The following is a 23168-nucleotide window of genomic DNA, read 5'->3' as shown; positions in this document are numbered from 1 at the left end:
TCCTGCCAACCTAGCAGTTCGAAAGCACGTCAAAGTGCAAGTAGATAAATAGGAACCGCTACAGCGGGAAGGTAAACGGCGTTTCCGTGTGCTGCTCTGGTTTGCCAGAAGCGGCTTTGTCATGCTGGCCACATGACCTGGAAGCTATACGCCGGCTCCCTCGGCCAACAATGCGAGATGAGCGCGCAACCCCAGAGTCGGTCACGACTGGACCTAATGGTCAGGGGTCACTTTACCTTTACCTAATGTCAACCGTAAGGACTTGGCAAGTCAAGCTCAGTTTCTTCTCTGCTGTGGGACGAACAGGCACACACAGCCATCCCCTTTTGTGCATACCTTGCGCGTCTCTTGCGCACCCTGCGCTCATGCTCAGCCTCCTCGTAGTAATATTCGTTGTGGCTGTTGTCCCTCCGTCGGGCCGCTGCGGCAATGACAGCCCGCGACTGGCTTGTTGAGTTGTTGGTTGTGTTTTCTGGAGGGCGGGAAGAGAGAGGGGTGGTCAAGGCGGCTTCAAATTCTGGCCACCACCTTTTGCAATCACGCATAGAGCACTGAGAGTTTTTTTAGGAGAGCCCAATTCCCCTCCTACAATTCCCGGAGTAGCTTAGCTTAACAATCAACCCCTCTTTCCCCAGGAAACTCTGGGAAATTTTAATCTGGGAGAGCAATGGCCGTGGCCGGGGGGTGGGGGGGTGGGGAGACTCCTAACAACTCTCAGTAGTCTTAAACTCTACCAAGATTCTTTGGGGGAAGCCATGACGGTTGAAAGTTGTATCATAGTGCTTTAAATGTATGGTGTGAATGTGGCCAAAGAGGAGAGAGGAACCAGCAGTGAAGATGCAGGCCTGTGCAGGATGGCGGGGGGATGGGGACCAGGGGAAGGAGCATAATTCAATGGAAGAGCAGCCACTGGATGCTCAGCAGGGGTACCAACTTGAATAAAATATGGGGGGGGGACAGGTAAGCCGCACCTCACATAATCAATCACATGACATGATGCACACACACCATTTGAATGGCAATGTCCATCAACTTAGGGTGGGTGGGTGTCTGAAGGGACCTCGGCCCCTAGGAGTTGGCTCCTATGCTGCTGGGTTCAAACCCCAGCCCTCCCATTCAGAAGACCAAAGGGAACAGGTTAGAGCCCTAGGAAAGAGGCTGACAGGCCAGGTGGGTCAATGCTCTGACTATTTGCAAGACTGCTTCACATGTACACCTAGCTCACCTGGTTAAGAGCACGGTGCTGATCATGCCCAGGTGGGAAAGCTGCATACTCCTGCATTGCAGGGGGTTGGACTAGATCAGTGTTTCCCAACCTTGGTTCTCCAGCTGTTTTCAGACTACAATTCCCACCATCTCTGACCACTAGGGATGACGGGAGTTGTAGTCCAAAAACAGCTGAAGACACAACATTGGGAAACACTAAACTAGATGATCCTCAGGGTCCCTTTCCAAGCCTGCGGTTTTATGATTCAGAGAGCCGGGATCACTCACCCTCGCCAAGGGAGTACACCTTGAAGCCAGACATCTTCTTGGAGAGAACAGACTTTGGGAGGTTGAGGAGGGCCGGGTTGTAGACCGGGAAGTCGTGGTAGTAGTTCTCCAGGATCCACACAGCAACTCGCTGGATGCTGCAAGGAGACAGAGAAAGAAAAGGGGGGTCCTCAGATGAATTGATTTACTGATTAATGGAGTCTCCAGTGCCTGTTACTTATTTCATTCATTTTAATAATATAACAACAGTAACGATTTCATTATTTATATGCCGCCCATCTGGCTGGGTTGCCCCAGAGCCACTCTGGGCAGCTCCGGCCAAAGTATTTAAAGCACAATAAAACATCAGCCATTAAAAACTCCCCTGGAAAGGGCTGCCTTCCGGTGTCAACAACAAATAGTTGTTTGCCTGTCAGATGGGAGATGTATTATTTTTTTAAAAAAAAATCTTACTGAAGTCACTCAAACAAATCAATCCTGGCCTTCAGGATGCGTGTTTCATGCTCCACTCTACTCTTGTGACTGTAACACGTCTGAACCTTTTTAAAATTTTTAATTGTTGTAACTCGTCCTAGGACGTGCTGGCGAAGGGCAGGTTGTTGTCATCATCATCAGAACACGCTTTACCGGCACCTGTGCACCCTTCTACTGCCGCCCTTCCTCACCTGAGGTGGCCGACGTTATAAAACCGGCTCGCCCCGTCGGTGGAGCGGACAACCTTGAGGGTGAAGTGGGGCTGGAGCTGCCGCAGCTCGAGAAGAACCACGGCCAAGTAGTGGACGAAGAGAAGGGCATCCACCAGGGAGACGGCGTACTGGACGATGCCCTGGTAGTTGGTGTCGCGAGAGTCCAAGATCCGGACGCCGTAGAAGAGCCAGTAGGAGACGACCAGGAGGAAGACGAGCACCATGAGGAGTGCGCGGAAGACAAAGATCCGCGGGAAGAAGGCCTTGGGGCGGCGGAAGAAGAGGGCCCAGCTGCCCAGCAGGAGGATGAGGAGCTTGAAGGCCACCGAGATGAAGAGCCCCTCACAAGGCGTCCCACACGGCTCCAGCCGCTCCCCCCACAGCAGCTGGGGCAGCAGCATGAAGGCCAAGGGCGTGAGGAAGGAGAGGAGGGCCAGGGCCCCGCCCAGCGAGACGCCCAGGTGGCGGGAGCAGTCCAGGTGGGCGCTGTCCTCCATGTCCTTGGTGATGCGCGTGATGTCATCGTGGGAGATGCTGTGCTCAGATGTGCCCGTCACCACCGTGGTGGTCTCTCCCCAGTTGTCGTCCTGCAAAAGAAGGGAAAGGGTCAAGCAGGAGCAGGTGAGGAAGCAGGCAGACACCTAATGGTAGGACACCTTCTTGCACAAAGAAGGGTCAAGTCCTGGGGTCCCGAGCACGGCTTTCCTCTGCTGCAAATAGGTGCCAGTAATGGCAGAGAGGAACAGGCCAGGTGGACTGACTCTGCCTTAAAGCTTCTTCATGTGTACTTCCAACAGACGGGTGCTGCTCCTCCCTTGTCTAGTCACACGCCTGTAAGAGCCTGCAGGATCAAGTCAATAGCTCATCTAGTCCAGCGTCCTGTTCTCACAGGGGCCAACCAGATGCCGGAATGGGAAACCCGCAAGCGGGACCTGAGCACAAAGAGCAACTCGCCACTCCTGCGGTTTCCCAGCAACTGGGATTCAGAAGCATTTGCTGCCTCTGGCTGTGGAGGCAAACAGAGGCAAGCCATTATGTCCAGTAGCCGTTGATAGCCTTAACATCCGCAGATTTGTCCAACTCTCTTTTTAAAACCATCCTTGCCTCCCGTGAGAGCGAGTTAAATAGTTTAAGCGCCACGTGAAGGCCCTTCTTCCACGTGCCCTGAACCTTCCAACATTCCACTTCGTGGGATGTCCCAGAGTTCTAGTATTATGAGAGGAGAAAAACGTTTCCCTATGCATTTTCTGCATGCCACGCATAATTTCATAAAGCTCTTTTGTGTCACCCCTTACTTACATTTCCTCTAAAGTCCCAAATGCTGCAAAACCTTGCCTCTTAGGAACACCGCTCCGGCCCTTTGATCATTTTGGCTGGACCAGATGGGACTACCTCTGTATTAAGTGTTTCATGTGCACCTCTGTCCTAATATTTCTGATCCCCGGTAAGCCTATTGCCAAGGGCTTTTTGATACATTTCTTGCTAACAGGTCAAGACCCCAACCAAAAAGAAGTCCTGCATGCCTCCCCATCTGATGCTGCCCTGCCCCCCACTGGATGAGCAAAGGCTAAAAAGTGCTTTTAACTTCAGTCAGAGCATGATAAAAGTATCTTATTGATACTAGGGCTAAACTTGAATGGTGGCCCCAATGCACTGCCCTCATCCATGGGTGGCAAATTGGGGGAGGGGGGCAACTCCTGGCACTGACAAACCGATCTCCCTACTCTAAGTCTTCCCCAATACTTCCCCTTCCTTTGTCTTTCCGTTTATAAGCACAAGAATATGGCCCATATCCAACTTCCATAATAAATAAATGATGGAGTACATAAAGAACATTTCCATTTGTTTATAGGATCCACCAGCAGCACGGCACACAAAATTTCCCTGCCCGCGAGTCACTTTGGGCAGGAAACCTGTATCCAATTAGGAGACTCGCCAAATACAGAGCTCCACAGAATTTTAGAGTTGGAAGGGACCTTGAGGAACATCTAGCTCGACTCCCTGCAATGCAGGAATACACAGCTGTCCCATACGGGGATCGAACCAGCAACCTTGGCATTATCAGCACCACGCTCTAACCAACTGAGCTATCCAGGCTGACGTGCAGGTTTGCCTGCCGCTGCTTCTCTCCATTACCGAACAAAGCACATGGAAGCTCCCTGGAACATTTGCCCAGCCCAACCTCAGAATAAATCACTCGCTGTTTAGGTGTTAGCTGGTTGGGAAAGCCAGCCAGGAAAAGGCGGGCAGGAGGTGGCGGCCCCTGGCCCTCGCAAAGGGGCTCCCCTCTTTATTCGGCCACAAGCCACTCACCCTTTCGTCGCCTCGAGTTGACTCGTTGTCCAGCAGGGGCTCCCCAGGGGCCTGGATGGTCACCGACTTGTCCCCTCGACTCCCATCTCGACTCTTGGAACGGTGCCGCTCCCGTCGATCTCTGCAATGGGAAGAAGGGAGGAAGAGATGCACACTAAGAACCATGGAAGGAAATAGGACACTGTCCTGCTCAGCACCTCAGGGCAGCTACAGCCCACCAAGTCCTCCCATCTTGTCTTCACAGTCGCCTACAGACACAGCCCCACAGTTCTGTAGGTGTTGGACCCGCAGGAAGGTGCCATGAACAGAATCAGGCCCTTACCCACTGAGCTCACACTTGCATGCACACACACCCTGTTTCACAATATATTGCCAGGTCAAAAACTAAAAAACCGATGTCACAATATGAGCTTCAAACTGGTTTTGGACAATATATCAATATACTGCCCAGCCCTGTTGCCACGGTTGCTCATTAAACATTTCCAATCCTTATTTACTTGAATGTAATGCACATCTTTCTTGGTCAAATTCACTCACTAAAACTAGGGTGTGCATTAGATTTGATGGTGCTTTTGGTTTCAAGGTTTTGAAAATTGAGGTGCGCAGGGGATTCGATACGGCAATGTATAATTAAAGCTTATTGTCATTGTTTTGTAACATTGCAGCAATGGACAAATTTATATTCTAACTTTTAACTTTGTTTGGAGTTTATTGTTATGACTTTTTTAAAAATAAAATAATAATAAGAAGAAGGCAGAATGTACGAAGAACAGAGCTGCGTGCTAGAGTACTTCATGTTTTCCTAGACACAAGGTGGGCAGAGACAAGGGAACCCCCTTGAACCCAAGTTGCTCAGGACTTTCTACATTAATGCAGTCTTCCAGAGCAGCCCCACACTGAGAGCTCACTGCAACAATTTAAACCGTGGTTTCCCAAACTTGGGTCTCCAGCTGTTTTTGGATTATCATTCCCATCATCCCTGACCACTGGTCCTGCTAGGTAGGGATGATGGGAGTTGTAGTCCAACAACAACAACTAGAGGCCCAATATCGGGAAACCCTGGTTTAAACCAAGTGCTCCCCCTGGCTCAAAGCAGTAGGCCCAAGGGTGCATCCTACCGGCAGACTCACCTGTGCTTTCGGGAGCTGCGGGAATGCCCGGACTTGTAGGAGTACCCGGAATACTGAGACTCGTTGTCCATGTTGTCAGAGCGCCGCGCCTTGTAGCGGTCCACGTTGATGGACTTGGGTCTCCCAGGCCCCGGGACAGCCGCCAAGGCAGCCGCTGCCTCTTTCAGAGTGGGCTTCTTCAGGCCGAGGGGCACCTTCAGAAAGTCAACTTTCACCTTGAGGGACTCTATTTTGATCGGCTAGCTGGGCTCGTCTTAGAAGAAAAAAAGGGGGCACCTGCAGAAGGAGGGAGGCAGAAACTGCTTAACCATGCTCACCAGGCCCAGCCCTCGAGACAAGTCGGGAGAGAGCATATGGTACGATCTATAGCTGAAGGACCGGCATGCTTAATGCATATTTACTAAGGAAAGACAAAGAAAAAAAGACCCCACATGTAGAAAAGCAGCACTTCAAGCTAGAACCCTGATATGTTAGCATTCCACCTGCAGGGTTTGTTTGTTTTTTAAAGTGTTTGTGCAGAGGAGGGTAGGGAAGCAGGATATACCAGGAGTTCTGTGTCACACCTAAATTGACTATAAATCCAGATGTTTCCTTTCCCCTCCACCCCCATCCCCGAGAGATAAAACACCAGGATCAGGGAGAGGAGAGGCTTATCTCCAAATCCGCAGGAAGTCACCCCACTAACCTTTTGGGGCAGCCCTCTGGGGCCCAAATGCCAGTGGTAGGTGCAATGAACCCACATTCTCACATGCACACACAACCCTGCCCTATATTTAATCTGTGTAGATCAGCTGAGGAGAGTGTATCATTGCTTATCTGAACTGCTGCTGAACAGAAAATTTTTTCACCCAGTGAGAATGCCTCTTTGTGCAAGGCATTGGAGGGGGATTAGAAAATTTTGCTTTACAGTGGTAACGTGGTTTACGAACTTAATCTGTCTGTTCTTAAACCAAAACGTTCTTAAACCAAGGCGTGCTTTTCCACTGCAGTGGGGGACTCAATTTACAAATGAAACACACTCAACAGGAAGCGAAACATGTTCTGCTTCCAAGGCAAAGTTCACAAACCAAAACACCTACTTCCGGGTTTGCAGTGTTCTTAATCCAAGTTGTTCATAAACTAAGCTGTTCTTAAACCAAGGCACCACTGTATTGGGGTCAGCAGCCCCCCATGACAGTGTTTAGCCATCCCCTGCCACCAATTCTAGTCTAACCCCCTGCAATGTACAAATCTCAACTAAACCATTCTGTCCATTAGCTACTGGACTTCTTTCAAGGCATCTGCCCCAGTAAGAAACCAGCCCCTCCCCAGCCCAAACCATCAACTTTAGAAGCCATTGTCTCAGAAATAGGAACTGTGGACACAGAGATCCCGATTCAAAAAAGAGTGACACGCCCCGTAATTTTCCTCAATACATTCAGGCTTTTCTCTCATCCCACTGCCCCACAACATGCTCTCTCCCCATCTCCATACACACAGGAAAAAGTCTCAGTTGCGTAGGCCAGATCCCAGTTTCACGAACAAGATTTCCTTGATACCAAAAGCCCTCACCAGCATCACGTGATTAAGACAGTCCCGGTTATTAGGAGAATTAAAATGGGCCTGGGCCTCTAAATCCGACCGTCTGGGTTACAAAGAAGCTTCTCCTGGAAGCGGGAACATCTTACCCCAAACAAGAAAGGGCTTCACTGTGCTTGCTCAGTTATTTCCAACAGCCCCGGGGAAGGGAGGCCGAGGAGACCAGAAGTCAACACACAGACACACACAAAAGCACAGCAGCGCCACTTGCATTATTACCAATGTTGCAAAATGATGAGCGTTGTTTCACATGACTTATGCTCGCATTAATGTTCTGCTCCAGATATCGCTTGCCTCAGAGCAAGCCCAGGGTTGGAGCCAAGGCAAGGGAATCAGCCATCCAAGGCAAACGCGCCCACCGCAGGGCTTTGGGACTCTTGTCCGGGCAAGTCAGGCGCTCTGGGAGGAATCCCAGCCTGCTCGGCAAAGGGGCCTTCCATAAAAAAAACACACACAACCTGCCAGATCAGGTTCTTCCCCTCTCCCAGGGGAGGGGCCAGAACAGCAGAAGTAGAGGCACCTCTTAGTCGGCACCTCCAGATAAAAGGTCCACAGGGTGGCAGGAATGGGGCAAGCCCTGCTTGCCAGCCAGAGTGGGCAATAGGGTGATGACTTTTTCATTTCCCCCCCTCAAAAATTATTTCCTGTAGCACAAATGGATGAACTTTTGCCTACTAATGACGAAAATGAAGTATATTCCATTGAAATATTTAAAAAGGTTACGCACAAACAGTTTTTTGTATGCCATTTTACCATTTCGTAAAATTGTATTAACAATTCTATATATATTTCGTATCAAATTTGGACACAACACCACATTCCACAATGGGGAGTGTTCTTAGCAACATAGGGTATACAAATGTCACACCTGCGCAAGGTAAAAGCCCCTTTTGGGAACCTCAAAACTCAGCCAGCAGACCCTGCCGGGCATGCTGGGGAAAAGAACCTATAGGAGAGGTAGCAAAACATTGTCCTCTAGCGGCGTCTATACGGTTACTGCAGATAAAAATCTTCCTTGTGTGTTTGATGACCCTTTATAATGTTGCTTGGATTCAATTTTATTTCTGCTTACAGTGACTTCAAAAATGGCCAAAAAACTGATAAATAAATTTTTTTAAATCATTTTGTGCGCGAGGGTTTTTTTTATCAAATCTCTTTGAAAGTAAGATTTTATCTAATCTTTAATGAAAGCTCATCAAATTAAGATACAGGGAAATGAGGTTGTAAAAAAAGTCATCACTAGTGGGCAATACTGGGCCAGTGAAGCAAACAGTCCAAGCTGGTAGAAGGTAGCTTTTCTGATCTTCTGGAAGGAACCGCGTTGACTTTCTTGGCCAACCCCCTGCAATGCATGAATCTTTCACTGCCCCTGAAGGCGACTCAGAAACTTCAACTGCCCAGAACTGGGGCTCTGTTTAGTTCTCATATAACCCTTGTTTTAAAACACCTGCACTGGTTAATTTCGGGCCCAAACTTAAGGTGTTTGTGTTTAAAGCCTTAGATTCAGGCCTCCCTTCCCTATGGACCCCCTCGGGTGTTAAGATTAGCAGAGGGGGGCCCTCCTGGTTAGGATCCACAGAAGCTCAGGGGGGGTGGCAGCTCGGGAGAGGGCCTTCTCTGTGTCAGCCCCTAAGTTGTAGAATTCCCTCTGCACAGAGATGCATCCAGCACCTTCGTTATTCAGCTTCTGTCAAATGCTGAAGTTGCATCTCTTTACCCTGGCTTTTGGCACTTGAGGTGCATATTTATTTATTTATTTTCTGTGGTTTTAAGTTGTCTTACGCTGTTTTTAATATTGTGTTTTAATACAGTAGTTGTCACCTGCCCTGCAACCTTAGGGTGAAGGGATTAATTATTATTATTATTATTATTATTAATAATAATAATAGCATCCAGTCAACATCTGCATACCACATGCTGGGGACAATCAACACATGGGGTTGCCGCCTCCCTCAGGAGTGTCCTGGAAAACACCTGGCTGGCCTTTGCATCCTGGAGGAGATGCAGGCTCCCATTACGACCAAGGAAGGCAGAGGCGAGATGCAAGCATGTCACTACGAACTCTGGCCTTTATTCCACACAAGAGGATCTGAGGCAGCCTTCTTGTGTGCTCTGTTTATTATCTTATCCACATCCCTCCAGTGTCTTGAGGGCAAAGCCTGTTCTCAGTCTACCTCATCCCAGTTTGTGGGCAATCTCACCACCCTGGGGCCATCACAAGTACTTCTGCCAGCTCTTCACAGTCCAAATAGTTTAGGAGGTTGGGGGGGGGGGGGAGACAGAGTCATTCCAGCCTGAGCTATTAAAGACCTGGGAGGAGGAAGCAAGTAGGGGGTCTGTCACCTCCATTCCACACAAGCCAAACAGCTCACACCCCACCAATGGCTGGTCTAGGAAAGACCCTCTCACACATATCCCAAATGATGTCACAGGATGCTGGCCAACCTAAGCTACTCCAGTTTTGGTCACCAACCCTGTAACCTATTTAAACCATCTGAAGAAGTGTGCATGCACACGAAAGCTCATACCAATGAGAAACTTAGTTGGTCTCTAAGGAATTTTTTTTATTTTGTTTCGACTACATCAGACCAACACGCCTACCTACCTGTAACTATTTAAACCAAATTTATCAATGCAAAAAGGGGGACTTGCTCCAAAAACAAGCTGTACAGAGGCAGGTTTTAAAAAGCTGCATTCCTGTAGCCAAGGTGAGGATTTCTCCTTCACACCACAAGGCAGGTAATCTGTGCAGATGTCTTGTTGCTATTTGCTTCTGCATTGTTTTATTTGATGTTGTAAACCACTTTGAGATTTTTTTTCTTTAAAATATAAAGCAGCATAGAAATGAAATTTGTTGCTGTTGTTTCATCGTTTAAAAGGGTGACTAGACAGTCCGTTGTGGAGACCGTAACTTAAGATTTAAGGTGCCATTTGGCTATTAGCTTATATATCTTGAGTTTCCAATTCTGCTACCGGACTTGGGAGTAAGGAGCGCAGATATGGACCTGGCTGCCAAAACAAGCAGGAAACCTACTTGGGCTCTCCGTGTTGTTCCTCAAATGGGTCACATGCCTCAGTGCAGCCGGGTGCAGGTCCCTAAAGCTAGGGGTGGGGAGAAGCTCCACCAGCGATGCTTTGATGGTGCCCAGCTGCTGTTTAATTACCAGGCCTTCCACTTTTCTCCTCTCAGGGCCTCCAGGTATGACTTACCTGCACCATTCCAGACTCAAAAGCGCAGACGTGTGCATGGTAGAGGGGGAGAGAAGGGAAGGGGGGGATCAACTGCAGGAACAAACAAGGCGTGTCCCATCACCCTCCCTCCCCGCAGGCCAGGCCCCAAAGGGAGATGGATTCAGCCACTTCTCTCCAGATTCTCCAAGAATCTGAATCACAGGTCGACCACCCCAGCGCACCTTGCAAGCTCACCGCCCAAAACCACTGCCAAGGAGTCCTCCAGTTCAAAAGGAAGATAAGGGAGTATTACGTGCTCTGCGCAATGCCACAGGGTTAGAGCAAAGGCCTATTAAGTTTTCTGTTGGAGGAGTGCAAAAAGGGCTTTGCCTGTGGCAGGTGGAGAACTGGATCTACCTGCAGCGGGGCAAGTTGACAGCCCAATCCGGGTTTTGATCCCAAAACGCCCCTTTTACATGCAACACACCCCGGCACACAAAGGCAAGGGGGAAGGCCATGGACCAATTAAAGATGGTGGCTACGGAATGGATCCATGCCAAGTCAGCAGCACCTGCGGCTAGTTAAGATAATAAATGCTTCTTTGGAAATCAAAATGAGAAAGCCAGAGACAAGGGGTTGATGAGAACCCTGCTACTAATTCCTGGTGGAGCCTTGGGCAAGCCATTCAATCCAATACACACTGCAGCAGCCACCCCCAGCCTGGGGCCCCCCAGATGTTCTTGATCGCAACTCCCCATCAGCTCTTGTCGCATGGGACTACAACACCTATCAGACTGATTTAGTTGAGATTGGATTACCGGTAGATGACCCTTGGGGGTCCCCTTCCAACTCTTCAATTCTACGTTTCTGTGATGGATCTGGTCGTCCAAAACATCTGGAAGGCACCAGTTGGCAAAGACTATGTTCCTCTAGGGATGTCAGAAGTTACCTTTTACAAAGTCTGCCTTTTATTATTCCTTTCATAAAATTTATGTGCCACTTGATTGGAGGGGGGGGGGAAACCTCACTATTAATCCATCTAGCTCAGTGCTGTTCTACACTGACTGCAGCAGCTGTCCAGGGTTTCAGACTGGAGTCATTCCCCGGCCTCCCTGAAAATGTCACCTGGAATTTCTGCATGCAAAGCAGATGTTCTACTTCCAAGGTACAGTCCCTTCTTCCCCTGGCTTGCCCAGAGCTCAGCGAACCAAAAAAACCCCCCACAAACACGATTTCAGAAGCTTTTTTTAAAAATCAACAAAAACAGCGCCCCCAATTATTTGGGCAGCCCTTTAGAATTTTACCTTTGATTTTAATCATTATTAGAATGTTTTAAACTGCTGCTTTTCAACTGAATTCATTGCTATTTTATTCTTTTTCGAAACCACTTTGGAGGTTCTTTCTTGCAATAAAGAGGGGTACATAAAATTTATAAGATAAATGACTCTTTATTTTTTTTAAAAAAAATGACTTGTATTAAAAATATTGGTTTTAAAAAACTGCAGACAGGCTTTTCCTTAGAAGAGGCCTCGCCCATTCACAGAGGTGCTGTGCTGCCACGCGTGCGAATCACCCAGAAGCAGGATACTCCTCCCCGCCTGCCTGCTTCAAAAATAATTGTTTTAACGGCATGCAAAATCATGCAACTAACAGAGCACTTCAAGCCAATTCCCATTGCTCAACTGACACTCTACTGAGCACATTCCCTCAGCTGAGTCCTCCTGACTACCACCAGCCCTTTTTTATTATTGATCTCTTCCTCCTCATGGTTTTCAGCTTCCCCCTCTGCAAAATGGACCTCCGTCCTCCATCCCCAAATCTGACCAGGCCAAAACACAACAGCAGCAGCAGCAGCAGCAGCAGCAATAACAGACCATGCTGAGCCGCCTCAGCAAAACAGAGCCCAAACACAAAGCGCTAGAGGCCCCCTCCTCTGGAACAGCAGGACTGCAAGAGGCTTCAACTGGAAGAGTTGCCCCCACCCTCTTTCCCCAGATTACAAGGCTTCCTTGGCAAGAGTTTTATGGGAAACCGGGGTGGGGGTGGGGAGTGTGTGTGGAAAGAAAGAAAGAAAGGGAAAGCTAAGAGGAGAATGAAAGGAGGCAAAATGTCCTCAATGTGCAATCAACCGTATGGCTAAGAAATAAGACCGCGGCGCTTCTGCTCTGGGCTTAAAGGCAGCAAAGGGACGGGCCAGCTCAGAGCAGGGAGGGATGAGGAACCGCCAGATGTTGTGGGACTCCGACGCCCATCGGCCACAGGCAGGCTGGCCAATGGGAGTTGTAGTCCCACAACATCTGGAGGGTTCCCCCATCCCTGGTTCAGAGTAACGGCCTGTTCTCGGCACGCAGAAGCTCCCAGACTCTATCTCAGGCCCTCTGCAGCTAAATGGAAACGGACATTTCTCTGCCTGATACCTCAGGAAGCTGAGGCATTACTAGGTGGGTAAATCACCTGGTTTGGCCTAAGGCAGGTGTAAACTGCAAACAAGACTGTGTACATGGAAAGGGCATTTTCCCAACCAGGTCAGGCCAACTGGCAACCATGCAGACCGTCTTCTCCGACCAGAGGTGCCCGAGCTTTTCACCAAGGACTCAACCAGTTCATCTCCCCGATACAGTAGTACCTCTACTTACGAATTTAATGCGTTCCGAACGCACATTTGTAAGTCGAAAAAAATTGTAAGTCGAAGCAACCCTATCTAAAAATTCGTAAGTAGAAAAAATGCTATCTAAACCGCATCCAAGATGGCGGACGGAGCTCCGTTTGTGAAAACATTCGTAAGTAGAGTTATTTGTAAGTAGAGGTACCACTGTATCCTGCTAACCGGAAATGGCAGGGGTTGATCCTGGGGTCTTCAGCACACAGAGAGATGGATGTGATTGATCACAATCATGGGCTCTCTCCGTGTGAGGGGTGAAAGCACAGCATGGGCCAGACACCATAAATTTACAGTCATACCTCGGTTTAAGTACACTTCGGTTTGAGTACTTTCAGTTTAAGTACTCCGCGGACCCGTCTGGAACGGATTAATCCACTTTCCATTACTTTCAATGGGAAAGTTCGCTTCATGTTAAGTACGCTTCAGGTTAAGTACGGACTTCCGGAACCAATTACACTTATACCTCGGGTTAAGTATGCTTCAGGCTGAGTACTCCACAGACCCGTCTGGAATGGATTAATCCACTTTCCATTACTTTCAATGGGAAAGTTCGCTTCAGGTTAAGTACAGACTTCCGGAACCAATTGTGTACTTAAACCGAGGTACCACTCTACAGACCCTCCAAGTGTCCCTATTTTCCAGGGACAGTCCTGGATTTACAGAAGCCGTCCCAGTTTCTGATTTGATCCTGGAATGTCCTGCTTTTCCTTAGGACATCCCTATTTTCATCGGAGAAATGTTGCAGAGTAGGGAGTTATGCAACCTCAAAGCCAAGGGGATAAGTAACTATACTTTAGAAGACATCCAAAGACAGCCCTACATAGTTTTATTATGTTTTTTAAATATTTGGAAGTTGCCCAGAGTGGCTAGAGCAACCGAGCCAGAAGGCTGGGGTGGGTATGTATGTACTGTATGTATGTATGTATGTATGTATGTATGTATGTATGTATGTATGCATGCATATTATTATTATTATTATTACTAAATAATATGAACCTATTTTCATCAGAGAAATGTTGGAGGGTAGGCATTTAAAGAACTATGGTACCACTATCAAGTCATGGCTTCTCCCAAAGAATTCTGGGAGGGGAGCCATTGTTTGTTAAGGGTGCTGAGGGTTGTTAGGAGACCCCTGTCCCCCTCACAGAGCTACAATTCGCAAGGTTCCCTGTGAGGAGGGAATTGATAAACCACTCTTGGAATTGTTACTCCAGAAGAGGAATTAGGGTGGGGGGGGGGTGCAGCGTCTCATCACAACTCTCAGTACCCTCAGGATACAACGGTATGGTGGGGTTGTGGCTTAACTTCATGGAGGTGGGGGCACATGTGCAGGCCTTATCCCGTACTGTTGCTGTGGGGTTCCCAATTGTGGGGAGGGTCTATGCACAATCAGCAGACCTCCCCCTTCACAGAGCAGCCTCCAAAGCACAGGCAGGGAATAGGACTCGTGTCACTGAAGGAAATGGTGTGTGTGCTTAATGAGGAGATGGAATTTTTGCTCTTGTCCAAACTCTTTCGCCTCGAAGAGACGAAAACGGGCAATATGGGGAGAGGGGAAAGAAAGAGGATGAAGAACAGGCGGCGGCGGGGAGAGAGAGTGGCCTTTTGTGCAAGATGCCAGGAGGTTTTCTTGCACATTTATCACAAGAGGAAACAAAAGCTCGCCCTGCAAACATGCATACCCTGGTTGCCTAGGCGATGGCAACAAGGCCCGAGAGCTTGCAGGCCAGCATCCAAAGCGAACTAAAGCAGAAGGGAGGGGGGGAGGAACCGGGCGAAGGGGGGGGTATTCCCTTGCCTCCCCGCCTTCTCCCCACCCCCATTCCGAGGTTTGTTTGGAGGGAGGTTTTCTTAAGAAACAATGCAGCAGAAGATGCGGGGAGGAGGAGGATGAAAAATTTAGAACAGGTCAAAGGAAGAGGGGCCTCTTTGGAAAGAACCAGGAGTCGGGCATTGCATTTTCTCAATTTTATTCACAGTGTTATGCGGTGTCTCTGGGGGAGATTTATGGGAAAGAGGAAGGCATGGCAGTGGAAAAGCCAAAAATAAAAAAACCAAAGACACCCTCTCTCGTTCTCAGCACCCAGCTGGGATTGGGGAGGGCTCAGTCCCAAAGGATTGTGCGGTAGAAAATTAAGCTACATTAATATGATTCCTGTGAGGCCCCGGACTTTGGGATGCAGCTCAGTGGCACTGTAACTGCTCTGCGTGCAGAAGGTCACTGGGAAAATATCACTTGGTGAAGCCCTGGCACGCCACCGCCAGTTAGCATAAGCAATACTAAACTATGGTTCATTCAAGGCAGCTTCCTACCGTGTTTCTCATAAAATAAGACGCACCTACAAAATAAGACATGGCAGGCTTTTCACAAGTTGATTAAATATAAGACATACCCCAAAAATAAGCCGGGGGGGGGCAGGTCTGGCAAGGAAAGGAAGGCGTTTAAGCGCCTTCAGAAGAGCCGGCAAGAGGCAACAGCGTGTTTGCTGGCAGCCTTCTTTTCATGCCACTTGCAGTGGCCGCCGCTGCCGTGCTTTGGCGCTGGGCGCGTGCCCACAACCACCTCCACAGCTGCTGGGATCACTGTCGCTGTAGCCACGCTCCTGGGCGCTCTCGGCGCTTCCCCCGCGGCCGCCTCACTGTGTTTTGCGGGGGCGGGGGCTTCCCGACGATCAGCTGAGAGGCGGGCTGATCGGGCGCCTCTTTGCCACCGCCGCAGCACTCAGAGCGCTCGCCCACAGAGATCACGGGCTTCACCTGCAGCCGCAGCCGCCTCTCACCAGGCTCTTCGCGCTGCGTTGCGCTCCCCGAAGCGGCTCCCGTGCAGCCGCCTCTTGCCGGGCCCTCCGCCGCCGCTTCTCTCACAGCCGCCTCCGTGGCTGCTTCCTGCTCCGCCAACATGGCCGTGCTCCTTGGATCACGGCGTTTCTTCTGCTCCTCAGCAGCACGCAAATGGGGAGGGCAAATGGGAGGGCAGCCTTGCCGTTTTTATTTTCTGCTCCCTGGCTCTCCCCGGGTCCCGCGCAGCGTGTGCTGCCGGCTCTCCCCGGGTCCCGCTGGGTCGGGCCTCACGCAGCGCGCTGTTGCCGGCTTCCGCTCGGAAAAAAAAGACATCCCCCGAAAATAAGCCACCATGGGGGTTTTTGAGGGGGGGAAATATAAGACGGTGTCTTATTTTATGAGAAACACGGTAGTTTCCTAGGGCACTGGACATGAGAGGAGGGTTCCCACTGCATCTCTGAGCTGTTGTTCTGGTCCAGCCACCTCCTGACACTGGGGAGTAGGCAGCTACAGCTGTATAGGGTCTGATTGCATGGCGCAGTCTGTCCTGAAGGAGGATTACCCAGACTTGGAGGAGGCTGCCTCTCTCCACGGGTCATTCTCTGGCCTAATTTCCTTCCAGCCAGCCCCCAGGTGGGGTGGGGAATTAATGGGTCATACTACCAGACCTCGACAATGCGCTACTGGAAGCAACCTAATAATCCTCTGTAGTAATGTGGCAGGATTACTTGCCTTCAGGAGATGTGTGCCGGGAACGGTGACTCATCCAGAAGCACAGTTCTTCAGCCTACAATGCTTAACTTTCACCAGGTGCATCAGGGTAGATATTACCTGCCCTCAGAGAAGCCCACACTGTGGTTTTGCATGAGCTGCTTATCTGGGTGTGAAGCTCCTGCAAGGCCCGGGGACTTAATTGCACATGCTCTGCAATGCAGAAGGTTGCCAGTTCCAACTCCCAGCGTCTCCCGTCCAAAGGAAGAGAACCAGTTTTATTTAGCTAAGGACAGGAGATTATTTTAAGTAAACCTTTCAAACCAAGAATTGGCATACCTCTGCCTTGAAGTCAGAAAACAAACATGCTTCAGCAACCGGAAGCAGCAGTGGCGAGTGGGGGGGGGGGGCAGGAACCTTTTCTGCAGAGCATCACCCAAAGAGAAAAAAATGTCCATGACTTGTGCGGAAGATTGGGGCAGAAAACCCACTTCTAAGAAATGCATCGTTCTTTAAAATATGAATCAGTGGCATAAAACAAGTGCAGCTGAGAAACCTAGTCAAGTCTAAAATCACATTTGTAACCAACTGTTTTTCCAGCTAAATTTCCATGGAAAGTACTGTATAGCTCTTAAGAACTGCTAAAATAAATATGTTAAATAGTTTTGAGTGACATTTTTACTTTAAAAACCTAAACTATGAAAGGAAGCATATACACTATTTAACGGTCACACTTTAAAATATATACAAGGAGTGCAATAAAAATAATTTTGAAGTCAGGATTTTAATGTGCTTGTAACTTTTAAAAACCTGCTGTGAAGACCTGCACATGTCAACTCAGAAGTAAGTTCCATTGCAATCACTGGGAGTAACCTTAAGCGTTTATAGGATTGTAGATTCAGGGAGGTAGCCTTCTTGGTCTGACACAGTCGAAATAAATAAACAAAACGTCAAGTAGCCCCTTAGAGACCAACTAAGTTTGATCTGGGTGTAAGTTTTCGTGTGTATCTGAAGAAGTGTGCATGCACACGAAAGCTCATACCAAAATATAAACTTAGTTGGTCTTTAAGGTGCTACTGAAGGATTTTTTTATTTTGCATAAAATTAGTAACGTGTATGTTAGCAAACAAAAGCAAAATAAGTCAAATAAACAACCTCCACCAGGTATCCACTGATTTTGAACAGTGGAAAGTTTTTCTTTCTTTTTTTAAACCATATTACAGATTGGAAGTTTAGGAAACATTGAGGTAGGGCTGGCAATAGGACAAGCATTTTTGTTGGTGCCCACACGCGTGTACAAACACACACCCTGGCACACACAAGCCACTTAGTGTTAAGTAAACAAGTGAGGGAGGGTCACTGTCACCATGTCTGGAGGGTACATACTATTTACTAATGATGGCTTTACATCAGGCACCCCCAAACTGCGGCCCTCCAGATGTTCTGGCCTACAACTCCCATGATCCCTAACTAACAGGACCAGTGGTCGGGGAAGATGGGAATTGTAGTCCAAAACATCTGGAGGGCCGAAGTTTGAGGATGCCTGCTTTACATTATACTCCAGTATCAGAGGTGGTACCCTCTGCATACTAGTTGCTGGGAATCTCAAGTGGGGAGAGTCTTGTTGTCCTCATGCCCTGCTTGAGCTGTCCTTCCCAGAGGACTAGGCAGGCGTTTGGTCTGATGCAGGCACCAGGTTCTGCTTTTCTCATGCCCTCATAGCCCATCACCCTCAACTCATGGAGAGCAGCTGTCTGAAGCTAGGAGTCTCCTGCAGCTATAGGAGTCTCCCCGCAAGGAAAAAACCAGTGGAGGATTCGAAGCACATTCAGCTGCATATGAAAATACAGCCGTACATTGGTTCTCGAATTTAATCCGTTCCGGGAGTACATTCAAGTCCCGAAACGATCCGAAAACCAAGGCGCAGCTTCCGATTGGCTGCAGGAACTTCCTGCACTCAATCAGAACTAGCGGAAGCCGCGTTGTACGTTTGGCTTCCAAAAAACGTTCGCAAACCGGAACACTCACTCCCAGGTTTGTGACGTTTGGGAGCCGATTTGTTCGACAACTAAGCCGTTCGAATATCAAGGTAACACTGTATTCCCCTTCAGACTTTCCTGTTCAACATGCAAAGGTGTGAAGCTTAGGGAGCTCAGCACCACCCCTCTTGTCCACAGCACCGAAAGATTGCTTGGAGAGGGCTACAGCCAAGCAACAGATAAAGGATGAACACATCTTGCAATCTTAGGATCATGATCTCATCACCTCACTCTGGCCAGAGACGTGTAATCAAGATTCATTTGATCCTAGAAACATCCTCTCACTGACTGCCACGAGGTTCATCCTGACTAGGAGGACAAACCACAGCAAGCTGAAGACCAAACTCTTCCTGGTTCATGAACTCAGTATTCACAAAAAAAAAACCATTTCCAAAAACAGCAGCTAAGGCAACTATGTCAAAATGCACATATCACACACTTCTCTGCCCATACTATTCCTTTTAATCTTTCTAGGTTTTGTTTTTAATCAAAACTACTATGAACAATAAATAATAATTGCTAATAAAAAAATCTTCCTACCATAAGGATTTCTAGACGCTCCCAAGATGGGCAAAGAATCTTTTCAGCTCAAGGGCCACAGAATCAGAGAATTGTAGAAATGAAAGGGACCATGAGAGTCACCGCTGCAATGCATGAATCTTTTGCCCAACGTGGGGCTTGAACCCATGACCCTGAGATTAAGAGTCACATGCTCTACCGCCTGAGCTAGCCACAGTTCCTTCTACACAACCTTCCGAGAGCAAAATGCCAGTGGAGGGCAGGCCAGAGGTGTAAGTGGGGCAGAGCAACTAATGCCGATTTCACCTTTGTATAATAGGCCAGTTTCTACACACACTTAAAAGCCTCTTTATATCTCCCCCCCCCCCCCCGGTGCAGGCAAGCAAGAGGCATTATCGGCATTTGAGAACACATTCAAACCAATCAGAAGCGCCCAGGATGAGAGAGAGGTGTGTCCTGGGGGAGAGATCAGAGGGCCAGAAAGAGATGCCCGGAGGGCTACATTTAGCTCCCAGGCCTGTGAGTCTTCAACCCCCCCACCTCCAAGTTTTCAGCAGGTAGACACTTCTCTCGGACAGAAATGCACTTTTAAAAAAAGGAAAAGCAAATTCAGGACAGGGCAGAGACCACGGGGTCTGCACTCCAAATGCGCAATCCCCCCCCCAAACCCCCGTCTTGCATTAAGCAATACTCACCAACTTGGTGACACACCAAGGCGCAGTCACGGTTGACGGTCCAGTACCTTCCCCCACCATCCACTTAGTCCTGCAAGTGGCTGGGCATCATGGAGCCTTCAAAGCACTCAGCAGCTGGGGTCAGACCCCCCGCCTTGTCCCACTCCGTGGGGAGAGCCCCAGCTTTCAACATCTACAACGGCCGCAATGCAGGGATTCCGGAAGCGAGCTGTGGAAAGACCAAACCCAAAATAGGAGATCAGCAAGAAAAAAAGTGCCTGGGATAAGGAGGCTCCTCTCAGCGATTATCTTATTGTTGTTCAAGCCACTGGACGTAAACAACCATCGTAAGTACACTAGACATGAGGAACGGAACACAAGATGGGAGGCAAACAAGCCCCCTTTCGTGCATTATTGCGCTGCACTCTCAATCCGCACCATGTTGACCCCAGGACTTCAAGGTACCTCAAGGACCGCCTCTCCCCATAAAAACCGACCCTGGACTCTGCATTCATCATCTGACACGCTTCTTTGTGTGCCTCCTCCATGAGAGGTCTGGAGGGTGGCAACACAAGAACGGGCCTTTTCCTGCAGTGGCACCCCATTTGTGGAATGCTCTGCATTCTAATTTTTTTGTCACCAGGTTAAGCATCATCGTTTTGTTTTCTGCTGCTCCAGAGAAGCGGACACGGAGCAATGGATTCAAACTACAAGAAAGAAGATTCCACCTAAACATTAGGAAGAACTTCCTGACAGTAAGAGCTGTTCGGCAGTGGAATTTGCTACCAAGGAGTGTGGTGGAGTCTCCTTCTTTGGAGGTCTTTAAGCAGAGGCTTGACAGGCATATGTCAAGAATGCTTTGATGGTGTTTCCTGCTTGGCAGGGGGTTGGACTGGATGGCCCTTGTGGTCTCTTCCAACTATATGATTCTATGATTTTTGTCTAATACTTTACAAAGGTGGCTCACAGTCTCACTCCTGGCCTGGAGGGGCAGAGTACAACCCAGCGTTTCTCAAACTTCTGGTCTGCAGCTGTTGTATGACTACAACTCGCATCATCCCTGACCACTGGGTCCTGCTTGCTAGGGATGATGGGAGTTGTAGTCCAACAACGGCTGCGGAGCAGAGTTTGAGAAACACTGGTATGAACCCAGCCATCCCACAGCACAGAAACTAAGGCTGCAACCCTAGGTACACTCCAAAGGAACTTGCCTATCCGGTGGACACGCAACAAGGGCTTCACTGCAAGGCAGGCGTAGTCAAATATAGCACATAAAGGTTTCCCTCCAGGCAACCAGCCGAAGAAATAGTTGTGAACTTGGAGGAGTCCTTTCTCGTCCTCCCTTCCTTCTCTACCCCTCATGGCCATCAATGCACAACAACAAAGAAGCAGCCTTGGAAGTTGCTGGCTCCAGACACTTTATAGCCTAGCAATGTCTCCAGACTTATCTGCAAGACAAGGCGTGTCCAGACTGTTCCAAAAGGCAGGGAATCAAGTGTTTTGGCCCTTTGGCCCTTCCAAGTCACCGGTATGTGAAAGACAGGGAGTGTCCACCAGGTCCTGCCCACCCACCCCACCAGCTGAAAAGGAGGGGCCTGTAGCCCTGTGGACGATATGTCTCATTGTGCCACTGTGGGCTGATGAGATGTTTTTGTTTCTCGTTTCATAAAATTTATGAATGTAAAAGAAACCTCAGAACAATGAAATTATCAGTAAACAACAGTTGAAAACAACTACAGTACAGTGGTACCTTGGTTTAAAAACAGCTTAGTTTATGAACAACTTGGATTAAGAACGCCGCAAACCCAGAAGTAGGTGTTTTGGTTTGTGAACTTTGCCTTGGAAGCACAACATGTTCCATTTCCTGTTGAATGTGTTCCATGTGTAATTTGAGTATCCCGCTGCTATGGGAAAGCACGCCTTGGTTTAAGAACGCCTTGGTTTAAGAACGGACTTCCAGAACGGATTAAGTTCATAAACCAAGGTACCACTGTACTTAAAACTTTCAAAGAGTAATTAAAATTGGTAAGCTTAAAAAACAGATTAAAACACCCGCCAGAGTTCCACATATCTGGGTAGGTTTGCATCAACATTTTTTATAAAAAAAAATAGGGATTGAAAAGAGTAAATGTGAAGCTGCCTGGCTGACGTCAATAGGCAGGGAGTTCCAAAGTTCAATTTCTTACAAACACAGAATGGATATTGTGTGTCACCTGTAACATGGCATTCTGCAAATCAAAACAGTCAAACAGGCATATATGGGGCAAGGCAATCTTACAGGTAAACTTGCAAGTTACTATGGGTTAAGGCAGTGTTTCTCAAACTTGTGTTTCCAGCTTTTTTGGACTACAACTCCCATCATCCCTAGCTATCACAACCAGTGTTCAGGAATGATGGGAGCTGTAGTCCATCAACAGCCAGGGACCAAAGTTTGAGAAACACTGGGTTACTGTGTGGTCCAAACACCTGGAGGGCCCCAGGTTGGCAAGGGCTCGCTTAAGAGGTCATCCCTGTTTGACTCAGCTTCCTTCTACTGCCAAATAGGAATGAGTTCATCCAAAATGGTTTCTAAAGTAAGAGTTGATGGTTTGGGCTGGAGAGGGGCTGGTTTCTTATTGGGATGGTTGGGCAAGTGTCTTGAAAGAAGTAGCTAGTGGACAGGATTCTTTAGCTGAGATTCCTGCATTGCACAGGGTTGGACTAGATGTCCCTCAGGGTCCCTTCCAATTCTATGATTCTATCACAGCAGTCTGGCAACCAGCATATTCCACTGTACCTTGCTACTCAGTTTCACAACTCAACTATTCACATTTGATTCTTCTTGCCGAGCTAGTAAACTTGAAAGGCGAGACAGCCGAAGGGTCTATAGAGCTGGGTAGATGGACAATTGACCTGTTAATTACTGTCAATTGACTGCCTTGCATTCGATGATAGCTGCCCTATAGCTGAATATTGCACAGTGCCGAAAGGCAGAAGGCTACCACGTCAAGCCTCGGAGTTGTACTAACCAGCTAATTGCTATGATAGTCAAGTGGAACCTCCACACTCAGAAGGCCAGACACCTCTATGAACCAGATAGCAATAGCACAGGGATTGCTAAGACTGTCACTTGGCAGGCTGCAACACACATCTGGCAGGCAGCAAATGTCCTACTGGGGTTGCGCAGCTATGCCATTACAATAAGCTGGCGGCCACTTGGCTTAAAAGATCCAACCGCTCTGTCCCAAGATCACTAAAATGGAACCTCCATGTACAGTGGTACTGTACCCTCTGAAGTTCTAATGCTGATGAGGTAAGGTCCATCATCTTCCATGCCCTGCTTGGGAGCATCATCCCAGAGGGGCAAGATTAGCCATGACCAAAAACAGAACCATTTACCTGATCCAACATGCTAATTACAGTAAGGAACA

The 23168-nt window shown here is 48.5% G+C and overlaps 1 protein-coding gene across 3 annotated transcripts in view; it reads right to left on the bottom strand.

The window, feature by feature from the left end:
• The window catches only part of VANGL2 (VANGL planar cell polarity protein 2), a 42956-nt gene that overhangs the window by 4269 nt on the left and 15519 nt on the right, over positions 1 to 23168 (bottom strand). For all 3 annotated transcript variants that reach the window (XM_035097787.2, XM_035097789.2, XM_035097788.2), the window contains exons 2-7: positions 19780 to 19987; positions 5624 to 5899; positions 4494 to 4614; positions 2160 to 2767; positions 1495 to 1631; positions 337 to 472 (exon numbers count right to left, since the gene is read on the bottom strand). In XM_035097787.2, the coding sequence (XP_034953678.2) occupies positions 337 to 472; positions 1495 to 1631; positions 2160 to 2767; positions 4494 to 4614; positions 5624 to 5694 (1073 nt within the window). In that variant the 5' untranslated portion in view covers positions 5695 to 5899; positions 19780 to 19987. The remainder of the gene's footprint in view (positions 1 to 336; positions 473 to 1494; positions 1632 to 2159; positions 2768 to 4493; positions 4615 to 5623; positions 5900 to 19779; positions 19988 to 23168) is intronic.

Source organism: Zootoca vivipara, chromosome 17 (genome assembly GCF_963506605.1).
Source record: "Zootoca vivipara chromosome 17, rZooViv1.1, whole genome shotgun sequence".
Classification (NCBI taxonomy): domain Eukaryota; kingdom Metazoa; phylum Chordata; class Lepidosauria; order Squamata; family Lacertidae; genus Zootoca; species Zootoca vivipara.
The sequence above is the reverse complement of the archived record's forward strand: the minus strand, read 5'-3'. Positions and strand labels throughout refer to the sequence as shown.